The sequence below is a fragment of the Protobothrops mucrosquamatus genome, unplaced genomic scaffold (assembly GCF_001527695.2).
Source record: "Protobothrops mucrosquamatus isolate PMUCROS unplaced genomic scaffold, P.Mucros_1.0 scaffold6655, whole genome shotgun sequence".
NCBI lineage: Eukaryota > Metazoa > Chordata > Lepidosauria > Squamata > Viperidae > Protobothrops > Protobothrops mucrosquamatus.
In genome coordinates, this window is record NW_015392475.1 from 1 (window position 1) to 14,092 (window position 14,092).

At 45.9% G+C, this 14,092-nt stretch overlaps 2 protein-coding genes across 2 annotated transcripts; one reads left to right on the forward strand and one right to left on the reverse strand.

Moving 5' to 3' along the window:
- Window positions 1–1,144: 1,144 nt before the first annotated feature.
- On the reverse strand, window positions 1,145–2,344 carry LOC114923680 (zinc finger protein 501-like; the record flags this gene model as incomplete). Its single annotated transcript, XM_029286979.1, has 3 exons — window positions 1,776–2,344; window positions 1,569–1,736; window positions 1,145–1,466 (listed from the first exon to the last, which is right to left on the reverse strand). Coding segments are annotated over exons 1-3 (1,059 nt in total), but the record flags the coding sequence as incomplete, so codon positions are not given.
- Window positions 2,345–9,603: 7,259 nt separating this feature from the next.
- On the forward strand, window positions 9,604–11,125 carry LOC114923679 (zinc finger protein 260-like). The gene has a single exon (XM_029286978.1). It carries the CDS (start codon window positions 9,800–9,802, stop codon window positions 11,105–11,107), a length of 1,308 nt encoding a protein of 435 aa, XP_029142811.1. The 5' UTR covers window positions 9,604–9,799; the 3' UTR covers window positions 11,108–11,125.
- The last annotated feature ends 2,967 nt before the right edge of the window (window positions 11,126–14,092 follow it).

Sequence of the window (14,092 nt, forward strand, 5' to 3'; positions counted from 1 at the left end):
TGGCTTCTTTTCCTGCTAGCAAACGTGAAGATAGAGCCAAAGGAAGAATAACGAAATAAGTAAAGAAGAATGTTCCATTTATCAAACACGGACAAGAATTTTAAAATACATTTTTAAATATTCTTAGAGTTCCTGAACATCTGAGCAGTTTCCATCCACTTTGACTTTCTTTGCTAGAAATACAGGAGAGTGGCAAGAACTTTGCTTTCAACGTTTTTTATTTTCAGCTAGACAATTTGTCACAAATGAAGGCGAATATACATTTTATATGTGCCCATATATAGTAACAGCTAATAATCTAAAAGCCAGCCACCAACACACCCCAATCCACATCCCAAAAGCCAAAAAATTATGTAACCTCTTTATGGGCGCTTGGGAACCGGATGGCTTTTAAGACTACTTGCGTGATCCTGCAGCCGTGGGATCCCAATTTTTCTTTTTCTACTAGTTCCTGGCATTCTTTTTGCCACTTTTTATATTAAAAAAAGACATTTAGAAGAATGGCTTTATACTTAGGATTACAGTGATTTTTTTAATGACCAGAAATATGTCAGAAAATCAGCTCCAATATATATGGGTGCCTCGACTAACAACCGTAACAACTTATCCACCGGAAATCTGTTCCCAATTACGACTGTAAGTCAAGACTAGTTGCACTCTGCAAAACATTATCTACTCTGCCCATCACTTATAACTCTTTTCTCTTGTGTAATCACTCTGTTAATGTACTAGCGCTGCTGCTTTGTGTGCCAAACTTTTTAACACTCCCAACATTTATGTAGTTTTCCTTGATTATGGTATTTAAGGCTACTTGAATAGGAAAAACATTTTCCCCACACCAAACAATAGTAGGATTTCCCTTCTGTCACTGTGTGATGTTCCTGGTTAATGTTAAAATGTGACTTTTGAAAAAAAATGTTTCCAACATTCACAACAGAAGAGGTTTATCTCTGCTATGGACATTTGGATGCATTTTTAACTCTGATTTACAATGAAAAGGTTTCTCACACTCTACACACTTATAAGGCCACTATCCTGGGTGATTTCTGGTGTGCATGCGAAGTGATGTAGGTTGGGCAAAACATTTCCCACACTCCAGGCATTTGTATGGTTTCTCTCCAGTGTGGGTTCTCTGATGCATCACAAGAGTACTTTTCCGAGAAAAACATTTATCGCACTCCGAGCATTTATGGGGCTTTTCTCCTGTATGGATTCGGCTGTGTTTTCTGAAGGAAGATGCATGAGCAAATGTTCTCCCACAGTCTAAACATTTGTAGTTTTTTTCCCCTGTGTGAATTTTCACATGACTTTTAAGGGCGGATGAGGTACGATAGAATCGTCCACATTCGTTGCATTGATGTGGCTTCTCCCCTGTGTGGGTTTTATGATGGATCCAAAGGGCTCCCTTTTGAGTAAAACACTTTCCACATTCTACGCATCTGTATGGCTTCTCTCCTGTGTGGACCCTCTGATGCGTTCCAAGGTGTTCCTTTCGTGAAAAACATGTCCCACACTCCCCACATTTGAATGGTTTTTCCCCTGTGTGGATTCTCTCATGAATCTTAAGCTCTGTTTGTGTAAGAAAACCTTTCCCACATTCCCCACATTGATAGGGTTTCTCCCCTTTGTGCCTCTTCTGGTGTTCCCGAAGTCCAGCAGAACAGGTAAATCGTCTCTCACATTCTGGACATTCGTAGGGTCTCTCTCTCGTGTGAATTCTCTGATGTCGCACCAGGCTTGATTTCGAGGTAAAACATTTCCCACATTCGAGACACTTTTCATTTTTCTCCCCTCTGTGTGTTTTCTCATGAGTCTGAAGATCTGAACTCAGGGTGAAACTTTTCCCACACTCAAAGCATTTGTAAGGTTTGATTCCCGCATGAATCTTCTCATGGCGCCAAAGATATGAATTCCGAGAAAAGCTCTTCCCACATTCCCAACACGTGTAAGGTTTCTCCCCTGTGTGAATTCTCTCATGGTCTCTGAGAGTGCGTTTTTTACTGAAAAAATTCCCACATTCCAGACACTGATAGGGTTTCTCTCCCGTGTGGATTTTCTGATGGATAAGAAGGTCTGACCTTTGACCAAAGCATAAGTCACATTTTATACATCTATAGGGTTTTAGTCTGGGGGGGTTTCTGAGACCTTTGGTGTCTGTTCCAGAGGATTTCTCACCCTCCAAACCTTGACTGGATCCACCTCCCATATGGGCTTTCTTGTGGGTAAAAAGCACTGATCTGCGAGAAAAGGATTTCCCACACTCTGAGCATTCATGGGGTTTTTTGTGGTTTTCCGGAGTGCTGATTGTGTCTGATGGGGGATCCAAGAGTTTCCCAGGCTCCATCCTTTCTGTTGACTGCTGCCTTGTGTTGATTTTCTATTATGTGTTGATAGTTGACTTGCAGGTGAATCTTTGGTCAGAGTTGTTTTATCTGTTGGTGGAAAAAGAAAGAAGAGGAGAATAATGTTTCCTTTTTTTTCTTTCAAATTTTTATTAATTTTTCATGAAAACATAATACAAATATGATGCTTTTAATTAAAACAAAAAAAAAGAGCTATTCAAATCATTCTCGGAAATGATCAGCGATCCCCCCTACAACCCCCCTCACTCCCCCACCCTACCTACTTTCCTCTTCCTTCCTTCCTTCCCTCGAACCCACAACCTCTCCTCCTTCCTCCTTTCCAACTGTCCTACACATCCCATCCCCTTCTTTTTCCTCTTCCTCGGATGCAGTTTAGGGTACTAGCCGATCATCTCCTCTATTTACATTATTTTTCTATAAAGAATAAATACACCAAATTTTATATGATTCTTCATCCCTTTCCGCCTTCCCCCCCCCCCCGACTTCCCAGAACTAAATACAGGAATAGTCACGTAAACAACCGAAATCTAACTAAAACAATCCAATTATAATACATACAAGTATTAATTTACTTTAACTCTAATAAACAATAACAAACTTAACTATAAAATGCATATATAAGTCATATAAAATATATAAACTTTAACTCAAATAATAATAAAAAGCAACAAAAATTATGTACTACATATTTTAGCTCCAAAACTCAAAATATAATTATCCATCTTCCCCAAATCCAAATATCTAAAAATTAAACTTTACCATTTCTACAAAAATAAAAAGTAAAAATTAGCTACTAATCTTACTGCTATTAATCATCCAAGTATCTTAAACCCATTAAATACCATCTTTAACTTCCTTTAAAACAGTATAAATCCTTTAAAATAATACAATTATATATCATTGATCATCTAAACTCTTTTTTGATCTCAAATACTTGTCTTTTAAATAAAATTTTCTTTCTTTTTTTACAACAAATTCTAATATATCCCTAAAAAGTCATAATTTCAAATACTTCAATCCTTTAAATAAAATTTTCTTTCTTATTAATTCAAATAATATATACCCAAGAGATCAATCAAATATTTTAACTGAATCATAATCTCTAATTTTTTTTAATTCATACTTTCAGTCTAAAACAATATAGTCCTTTAAAACAATAAAAAATTCTTCAAACATTAAAATATTCTTTCTTTTTACAATACTTTCTAAAGACCATTAATATTCCAAATCAAAAATTTTGAAAATAAAAAACTTTCAAAACATTCATATAAGTTTATCCTCCTGGATCTCTTCACTCTACAAGTCCAAAGTTTTAGAGTATAAGACTTCAAAAGCATTCTTCTTTTTTTTATAACAAATTCAAACCATTAATATTGCAAATCCAAAATCTTAGAAATATAAACTTCAAAGACAATCCTTATTAGTTCCCAGCTCCTCCATCTTACATCCCCCCCCCCCCCCGGTTTTGAAGCCTTTTGTTACTCTTTCTCTTTTCTTCCATAAACAATCCTTGCTTCCATTCTTTTTCACATTGCTGCTAACAAATCAACCTTCAGAATCGATGAGTCTTCTGCCTTTTTCATTAACAATTTGTAACGTGTCCGAAATTTCTGCAAGTAGTAAGCCTGTATGATTCCATTATAGCAAGATCTTCTGAAAGCACAAACAGCAACATCTCCAGCTGGTTTTTTCTGATGCACGACCCATAAATTAATTCTATAAAATTCTATATACACCAGGACCATGACTGAATCTGTTACAGCTTCCTTTCCCAGCTTTTCATGCTTATCATTTTCCAGATCTCTACCATATAACATATCATTTTGGGTTATTTCCATAACATCTTCTTCAACATTTTCCACCCGTTGCTCTGTACAATCTGGAACTATGAAACTCTGAAAAACAGATGCCACAGTTTCATATAATCCTTCCAATTTCTTAACCCAGAGATCTTTGACTTCCACAATAAATTGCTTTGCTGCTTGCTTCAAAACATGTTTCCTTTTAACAATGGTAGAGAATGACAAAATCTTAGCCTTGGAAGGGACCATGAAGGTCTTCCAATCCACCCTCTGACCAGGGCAGGGGTCCGCAGTACAGCCCAGACAAAACCTCCATTGATTCCATCACCCCAGATCCCTCGGAGGCAAACTCTCCTGCTGTTCACTGACTCTATCTTTTCCTCCTTGGTTTTTGTCCTATGACGAGGTGAAAAAGAATCTCTGAAACTTTAGGTAGTCCTCAACATATGACCAAAATCGGGACTGAAATCTCGGTGAGTCCAGGGAAGTAGGAGTTATGTGAGGGTCACACGGCCACTTCACTCACCAAGCGCAATCCCACACTGCTGCTTACAGTCATTAAATCATCTTGAGGGTTCTTAAGTGGAGGAAGGCCCAGGCAAGGGATGTGGGGGTGTCTGGGGGTGGGCTGGTCCTAGAGACCAGGCACAGGCCCTCCCCCATGAGTTGGGGGGTGCTGAAGTGGGATGCACAGCTGCAGCCACCCAAGGAAGCCTGAGCCGCCCCATCCAGCCCATGAAAAGCATCCCTGATTGACAGCAATCCTGGGGCTGGCCCTTAAGTGGAGGCCTGGGGCCTTCAGCCCTTTCAACCAGTGGCCACTGACCCCAGGCCTGGACTTTAGCCCAGTGTCACCGCGGCCACTGAGAAATGAGGCGTTAATCCCCATACGGGAGGCCTTTGCAGCCTTGCGCCATTCTCCAAGCCGCATGTTCCATACATGTTTCCAAGCCACGTGCCCCAAAGTCAATGTGTCCCTGAAGTCAAAAGTAGCCTGTGCTGGGACTCACATGGCCTCTCCTGTCCATTTCAGACAACCCCACATTCGTCTGCTTAACGACATGTGAAATCGGCTTCCTTGGCTTAAGCCGCTGAAACAGATGTAATTCACTTTATCCCTTTATCTCTTGCCCGTCTAGACTCTAGAGCAGACATGCGAACTATGGTGAAACGCATTCAGTCTTAGCTCCACAAGGCCGTTTGGAAACAGTGAGGAACCAGCCCCTGCTGAGTCAGCCCTGCCCCCTGGGTGCATGCTGGGGAGGTGTCACCCTTTGTGAGGAATGAAGAAATGCACCATCGCCTGGAAGTGGCCAGCAAATGGCCCTCGCCTACTTCACATATCCGGCTTGATGGGCTCTGGGGGAGGGGTTTCAGCAGGCAGCTGGGCGCTCTCACAGCACCGAGAGGCTGAGCTGGGTGGCGCAAATTGAAAAAGAAACATGAGGCCGCCCAGATCCCAGCCTGCCTGATTTCAGCAGGCAGCAGGGCGCTCTCCTCACAGCGCCAAGAGCTGAACCGGGCAGCCTAAATCCAAAAAGAAGCGCGGTGCTGCCCAACCCCCAGCCTGCCCAGTTTCAGCAGGTAGCAAGGTGCAAAGCTGGTGAGGTTTGTACTGCCCGGCTCAACCTCTCGGCACTGTGAGGAGAGCGCCCCGCTGCCTGCTGAAACCGGGCAGGCTGGGGGCTAGGCGGCATTGCGCTGACTCTCACGCTGCTCATGGCATCCCCTCCCCCAGAGCCCACCAAGCCAGATTTGTGAAGTAGGCGAGGGTGATGTGCTGGCCACTTCCAGGCGATGGTGCATTTCTTCATTCCTCACGAAGGGTGACACTTGCCGAGCTGCGTTTCTTGCCTGTTTTTCTCCCTCCCTCACCTCAAATATTTTCCCACCGCTCTGTAGTTAGGAAGGAAAGAAGGAAAGAAGGAGAGGGGGGGTTTGAGGGAAGTCCTGCCTTAGTCCTGCCCTGCTGCCCTTTCACCATCCCCTTGCCCCCTCCTCCTGGCCTATCCTGGGGGTCTCCCATCCTATTGCTAAGGAAACTTAGGATACAAAGCCGGGTCTCCTCCCATGGAGAGGGAATGGGCCTCCCTCTGACTTTGCCCTCGTACCCATCATGAGCAACCTGGGTAAGGAGAGCAAGTATAGAAGCAGCAGCCTTGAGGAGGAGGCAAGTGCAGCTGGGTGCCCCCTTGGGGAAGTGGGGCTGGGTTTGGTGCCGCAGGTGCTCGAGGGACAGGCTGGGCGTTTGACCTCTGCTGTCCAGGGCTCCCTGCAGCCCGCACCACCATCCAGCCCCCCCCCCCCCGCATGGCCTGAGAGGAATAGTGAGGCTCCTGCAGTGGACCATGCCTTGGCACTTGCCCTGGTCCCACCTCCTTCTGCCAGAGACCCTCAGATCTGTCCCACTCCTGCCCAGGCCCCCACAGGCACCCTTGACACGAACGATGTAGAGCTAGCAACACCCACCCAGTAGGCCACATCCACTCCATCCACATCCACCCAGTAGGCACAACCCACCCTGGCCACACACACACACACACACACACACACACACACACACACACACACACACACACACACACACAGGCAACCCCAATGCTGATGGGGCCCTGGATGAAATTGAGTTTGACACCTCTGCTCTAGAGCCTCTGGGAAGCCATTTCTGCAGATTAACAGGCTGCAATCCTTGTTTCTGCTTTCCCAACAATGAAAGCTATTCAAGGCCTCTGATTGCAACATTTCAGCTTTTTCTTTAGGCTAAAGCCGGGGGGGGGGGCAGTCTGCCGGAGGCTATTTATCAGGCAGCTTCGAGTGGAAGGGAAAAACCGGAGACGGTGTTACTTTCTACCTTTTGTGGCTCGTGCAATTTACTCTCCCGAGGGATCCGGCGCCGACCCTGCCAGGGCGAAGCGAGACAGAGGAACCCGGGAGGCGGATGCCCAGCGGAGAAACAGGGAGTCCCGGCTGGGAAGGCGGAAAGGGGGAGGGAGGGAAAGAGGAGAGGAGGCTGCCAAGGGGCGGGGCTGTAAGGCGTGGGCGGAGCCCAGGAGGAGAGCAGAAGCCCCGCCCCCTCCCACTCGCTGGATTTCCGCTTCCCTCCACGTGTCTCGCTTCGCCCTGGGAGGATCGGCGCTGGATCCCTCGGGAGAGGCTTCTGGATCCCGCTCGGGGCAGGTCTGGCTGCTCCCCCTCCGGCCTTTGGGGCGCCCCTCCCGCCAGGAGATCTTTCCCCCCCCCGCCAGGAGAAAGGTAGCTGCGGATCCGCCTCTCCGGCTTCCCGGGTTTTCCTTGGGGAGATTCGGCTCTGGCGTCGCCTGCAGGGAGCGGATCCCTCCCTTCCCTCCAGGGGGGCAAAGGGGGTCCCTCCCTCCCCGGGCTGGATCTGCCCCCTCCTCGCCCGGCCAGGGCTCTCCGTGGGGCTCCGGGTGGATCCGGGAAGGAGCTTTTGGGGAACTTGCTCCAGAAGGTCTCTCTGCGGTCCGTCACGTGCAGCTACAAAAATGTTGCAAACGGAGCTTTAAAAGATGTAATGAGATTTGTAATGTGATTTTTTTAAAACGGACTGACCTCATTGCGATAGCGAAGGGAATCTTTGGGGGAAAGAAAAGGGTTAAATTAACTGAATGGAGTTCATTGTTTTCTTAACCCACAAACATCCCCCTTTCTTTGAGTTCAGTGTAAAAGGCGAAAAAGAAAATCCTTTGTGTGTAGGGTTGTAGGACGAAAACGAACCCCGCCTCTCCGGAAAAAGCCTCCCCCCCATTTATAATTAAAGTCTTTTAAGACATAGAAAAGCCAAAGTAAATTGCACAAGCCACAAAAGGTTAAAAGTAACACCATCTCCCTTTTTCCCCTTCCACTCGAAGCTGCCTCTGGCAGACTGGCCCCGGCTTTAGCCTAAAGAAAAAGCTGAAATGTTGCAATCAGAGGCCTTGAATAGCTTTAATTGTTGTGAAAGCAGAAACAAGGACTGCAGCCTGTTAATGTGCAGAAATGGCTCTCCAGAGGCTCTAGACGGGCTAGAGATAAGGGGTGTCAAACTCAGTTTCATTGAGGGTCGCATCAGCATCGTGGTTGCCATTGGGGGGCTGGGTGGGTGTGGCTGGCATGGGCTTGCCCTACCGGGTGGGCGTGACCAGCTCCATGTCACTCATGTCAGGGGCACCTGTGGGGGCCTGGGCAGGAATGAGGCGCATCCGAGGGTGGGGAAGGGTGGGTGGGACAGGGGGCGAGCGCCAGGGCATGGTCCACTGGAGGAGCCTCACAGAGCCTCAGGCTGTGCACGAGGCCCCTGGACAGTGGCATGGACTGCCCAGAGCCCTGGGCAGCAGAGGTCAAGTGCCCAGCCCGGCCCTTGAGCTCCCACAGCCCTGCCTAGCCTAGCTGCACTTCCCCGAGGGGGCGCCCAGCTGCATCTACCTCCTCCTCAATGCTGCTGCTGCTATGCTCACTCTCCTTGGCCAGGTTGCTCATGGTGGGTGCAGGAGGACAAAGTGCGTGGGTCACAGGGAGGCCCCCTCCTCTCCATGCGAGGAAACCTGGCTTTGTAACCAAAGCATCCTCAGCAATAGGATGGGAGACCACCAGGGGATGGCAAAAGAACAACAGGGCTGCTGGTGGCCAAGCGCTAAAGCAGGACTTCCCTCAGTCCCACCCTTCCTTCCTTCCTCCCTCCTCTCCTTTCTTTTTTTCTTTCCTTCCTTCTCTTTCCTTCTTTCCTTCCTTCTTCCCTCCCCTTCTTCCCTGCCTCCCTCCTTTTCATTCCCATCTCCTTCCTTCCTTCCCTTACTTTTTTCCTGTTTCCCTCCCCTCCTTCCTTCATTCATTCATTCCTTCCTTCCTTCTCTCTGTGCCCAGGAATGGATGAGGAGAGGGGGAGAGGTTGGCAGCACTTCTCTCAAAGAATAAGAGTTGGAAGAGACCTTTGAGGTCTTTAATCCAAGCTCCTGCTCAAGCAGGGGACATATACCGCTCCAGACAATGGAATATCCAATCTCTACTAAAAGCCTCCAGTGATGGAGCATCCACAACTTCTGAAGGCAAGCCTTTTCACTGGTTAGTTGTTTTCGATTTTGGTCATAAGTTGAGGACTACCTAAAGTTTCAGAGATTCTTTTTCACCTCGTCATAGGACGAGAACCAAGGAGGAAAAGATAGAGTTAGTGAACAGCAGGAGAGTTTGTCTCCGAGGGATCTGGGGTGATGGAATCAATGGAGGTTTTGTCCTGCGGACCCCTGCCCTGGTCAGAGGATGGACTGGAAGACCTTCATGGTCCCTTCCAAGGCTAAGATTTTGTGATTCTCTACCATTCTCAACAGGAAACATTATTCTCCTCTTCTTTATTTTTCCACCAGCAGGAAAACCAAAGATTCACCTGCAAGTCACCTTTCAAGAGGTAACAGAAAATCAGCCCAAGGCAGCCAGTGCCAGAAAGGATGGAGCCTGGGAAGCTCTTGGATCCCCTGTGAGACAGAAGCAGCCACAAAAGAAAACCACAAAAGAACCCATGAATGCTCAGAGTGTGGAAAATCCTTTGCTTGCCGGTCCCTCCTTTTGACCCACAGGAAGGTCCATGTGGGAAGTGGATCCAGTGAAGGATTGGAGGGTGAGAAATCCTTCTCTGGAAAAGACATGAAAAATTTCAGAAGCCCCCCCAGACTAAAGCCCTATAAATGTGAGGAATGTGACCTATGCTTTGGTCAAAGGTCACACCTTCTTACACATCAGAAAGTCCACACTGGAGAGAAACCCTATCAGTGTCTGGAATGTGGGAATTTTTTCCGTGAAAAAGCCCATCTGGGAAACCACGAGAGGATTCACACAGGGGAGAAACCTTACAAGTGCTGGGAATGTGGGAGGAGCTTTTCTTGGAAGGCAAGTCTTTGGGCCCATGAGAAGGTTCATGCAGGAATAAAATCTTACAAATGCTTTGAGTGTGGGAAATGTTTCACCCTGAGTTCATCTCTTCGGAGTCATGAGAAAACACACAGAGGGGAGAAAAACGAAAAGTGCCTCGAATGTGGGAAATGTTTTACCTGGAAATCAAGCCTGGTGCGGCATCAGAGACTTCACACTGGACAGAGACCCTTTGAATGCCCAGAATGTGAGAAACGATTTATGTTTTCTTCTGGACTTCGGGAACACCAGAAGAGACACAAAGGGGAGAAACCCTATCAATGTGGGGGATGTGGGAAAGGTTTTGTTACACAAGGAGAGCTTCAGCTTCATGAGAGAATCCACACAGGGGAAAAACCATACAAATGTGAGGAGTGTGGGAAATGCTTTACCCAGAAAGATAGCCTTGGAATTCATCAGAGGCTCCACACAGGAGAGAAGCCATATCAATGCGTAGAATGTGGGAAATGTTTTGCTCAACAGGGAGCCCTTTTGAAACATCGTAAAATCCACACAGGAGAGAAGCCATACAGATGCCTAGAATGTGGGAAATGTTTTACTCAAAAGGGAAATCTTTCAACACATCATAAAATCCACACAGGGGAGAAGCCACATCAATGCTTCGAATGTGGAACATTTTATAGTACCCCATCAAACTTTAGAAGTCATATGAAAATTCACACAGGGGAAAGAAATTACAAATGTTTAGACTGTGGGAGAGCATTTGCTCATTCACATTCCCTTAGAAGCCACAGCCGAATCCATACAGGAGAGAAGCCCCATAAATGCTCGGAGTGCGATAAATGTTTTTCTCAAAAAAATACTCTTGTGATACATCAGAGAACCCACACTGGAGAGAAACCATATAAATGTCCAGAGTGTGGGCAATGTTTTGCCCGAACTTCATCACTTCGCAAGCACACTAGAAGTCACACAGGGGAGTCGCCTTACAAGTATGTAGAGTGTGAGAAAACCTTTCATAGTAAATCTCACCTAAAAAGGCATCAGAAAGTCCATAGTAGAGAGAAACCCCTTCAGTTGTGAGGAATGTGGAAAACATTTTTTGAAATGTCACATCTTATAATTCCCCAGGAACTTCACACAGTGCCAGAAGGGAAATCCCACAGGTTTTTGGTGTGGGGGAAATCTTCACAATGACGATGTCAAGACTGCTAACATTGGATGTTCTTGCTTGCCATATATGAAGAAGCAAACACGTTTTATTTAACCTACATATCACTTCTAGAGTTAAAGTCAGACAATGTTAGAAAAGCGGGTGGGAAAGTATGTACTCAGGGGATAGTTAGCCAAAACAATATTTCAGTACAGTATTGCTAAGGTCAGCTGTAACCAGAGGAGTTACGGGAGGGAAAGTTCATACTTCAAACTAATTGGAGAACGTGATTGATGACTGTGAAATGAAGGAGTGAGTTATGCTTTGTTACGGGTGATTGGGGGTGGGAGGATTCAGTTTTTGGCTTCAATATGTACGTGCCTGCCGAAGCTATGTAGCAATAAAAGGATTCTTTAAGGTAAACAAAGCCTCAAAGTTCTTTGAAAAGCTGCTTCTTTCGGAACCATGACATACGAAACCAGCATGGTAATTTTTTGTCCCAGTTTCTTGTGCTTTTTGTACACCAAAGCGTCCGCACAGGAGAGGTTCCACAAATGCTTCAGCAGAAACCAAAATTTTATTTCTGATTTTTTTACTTTTCATTTTGGATATTAAGATTTTGGGGTCCAGAAGAGAAGAAGGAAACTCAGTTTAGACGCCTCAGATCATATGAGGTGATGGAAATGGCCTTGTGATTCCGTTACACCTAAAATGACAGGAATATCCTATTTTTCTCTTGAATGTGTATTTACCTCCCAGCCAGCCCAGAGCCCAAGGACCTCCTGGTGGTCTCCCATCCAGCACTGCCGAGCTGTCTTAGAGTGGCCAAAGCTGGCCAGGTGTGGCCCCTTAGCTGAGACAAGCAGAATGAAAGGGAGGGTCTCTCTCTGGGTCTGGCAAGATGGGGTTAAGGCAAGTCAGGAGTCCAGTTAAAACTCAGGAGCGTCTGAGAGAAAAACTGCAAAGAGGGAAAGGGTTTGTGCTAAGTGACCGAGAGTCTTTTTGGAGTTGGGCAGGATTAACAAATTCAGGAAATAAATAGAAACATGGAATAAATATCCTACAGCACAGCAGGCAGATGCCTGGGTAAAAGAAGGGCATTTGCTGATAAATTTTGTAATAATTTTGGAAAACTTTTTTGTAAGGAACAAAAATATTAATGGAAAAAATAATATTTTTGTTTTGGTCATTAGCTGGTTTTAAAATTAATAGCTGAAAGACAAAGATGGCAAAGTAAACATGAAAACGGGAGAGCAAATAGAATGGATGGGAAAAAAGTGTTTTGAAGAAATGACGCAACAGTGAGAAACCTGAGCATTATTTTGAAATACAAACTGTATATCAAAATAATTATGTTAAGGCGTGGGATGAAATCAAGAAGGATGTGTTAAGATGTGGAAATTACAACTGCTGTTGAGGAGAATTTCTGTGATTAAAAATGAATGTATTACCTACTTTCATGATGTTTCTGTTTTAAACAATACCTCTCTAAATAATAGGTGCACCCCTTAAGCCAGGAGTGTCAAACCTATGGCACGGGCGCCATCGCCCCAGCCCTAGGCCTTCAGCTGGGCTTTATAAAACCTTTTCACTTTAGGCCTCCATCGCCGCATGCAAAAAAAAAAAAAAAAAAAGTTCAAGCAATCAATCAATTTCAACTTTTTGCAGGGGAAAAAAGATCGCGCAAAGTTGGAATTGATTGATTGAACTTTTTAGTCCCACCCAGTCTGCCGTTACCACTGCAGCCACGCCCACCCAATGGGCCAACCCACCCAATTGGCCACACCCACCCAGCACCCGACGATACATAAGTGGGTTTTGGGTTGCAGTTTCGGCACTCGGTCTTTGAAAGGTTTGCCATCACTGCCCTAAGTGGGATTTTCCTCCAATGGGATTTTCCCATGTATTTTACCAGGAAACATAGATGGGGCAGCGTAGAAAACTCAGTGCCCTGCTAACTATACCCAAGCACTCCAAATTTGTTGGCAATGTCCATTTTGCTCTCCGAGTTCATGGTGACCTAACCCTTAGTCCGTGGTGGCGAACCTATGGACGCGTGCCACAGGTGGCATGCAGAACCCTCTCTGTGGGCACGCACACCGTTGCCCCAATCCTAGGCCCTGAGCTGCGTTGGACAAAACCTTTTCGCTTTAGGCCTCCACCGCCGTGTGCACAATCAATCAATTTCAACTTCTCATGAGAAAAAAAAAGATCTCGCAAAGGTGGAACTGATTGGTTGAACTTTTTAGTTGCACCTAGTCTGCCGTTACCACTGCAGCCACGCCCACCCAATGGGCCATGCCCACCCAATAGGCCATGCCCACCCGGCACCCAACGATACATAAGTGGGTTTTGGATTGCAGTTTGGGCACTCAGTCTCTAAAAGGTTCGCCATCACTGCCTTAAGCAATCTAGGTTTGTATGCCGAGAGAAAAACCAAGAGTTTAATTTAAAACTCTTCAGGATGCAAAGAAAAGAGGATAGTCTGATTGGGAAATTCTCCTTTGCAGCCTGTTTGGTTTGGACAAAAAGAATGAGCTTTGCTGAGAAAGAAGAGAATTTTAAAATAAGAAGAGCAGGAGCTGAAGTTTGGGTGGCCTGGTTTTTAAGTGGTACAACCTCAACAATCCTCGTGATCGAAGTGATGCATTGAGAATACGGAAGGGATGTAAGCCCGGAGGAGGGTGCCCGAGAAAACCCTGGCAGAGGAAGGCCATGTATGGGAGAGGAAAAGAGCAGGCAAAGAGAAACGGTCACCTATGGAGAGTTGTTAGAAAAAAGGAAGGTGGGAGAATAGAAGGGGAAGTCAGGAGATCAGCAGAGGGATTTAGCTTCTCACAGTTTTTCTCTGTAGAGTCGAGAGAAAGATTGAAAGTGGACAAAAGGAACACTTGGAATTAAACACAACCTATTGG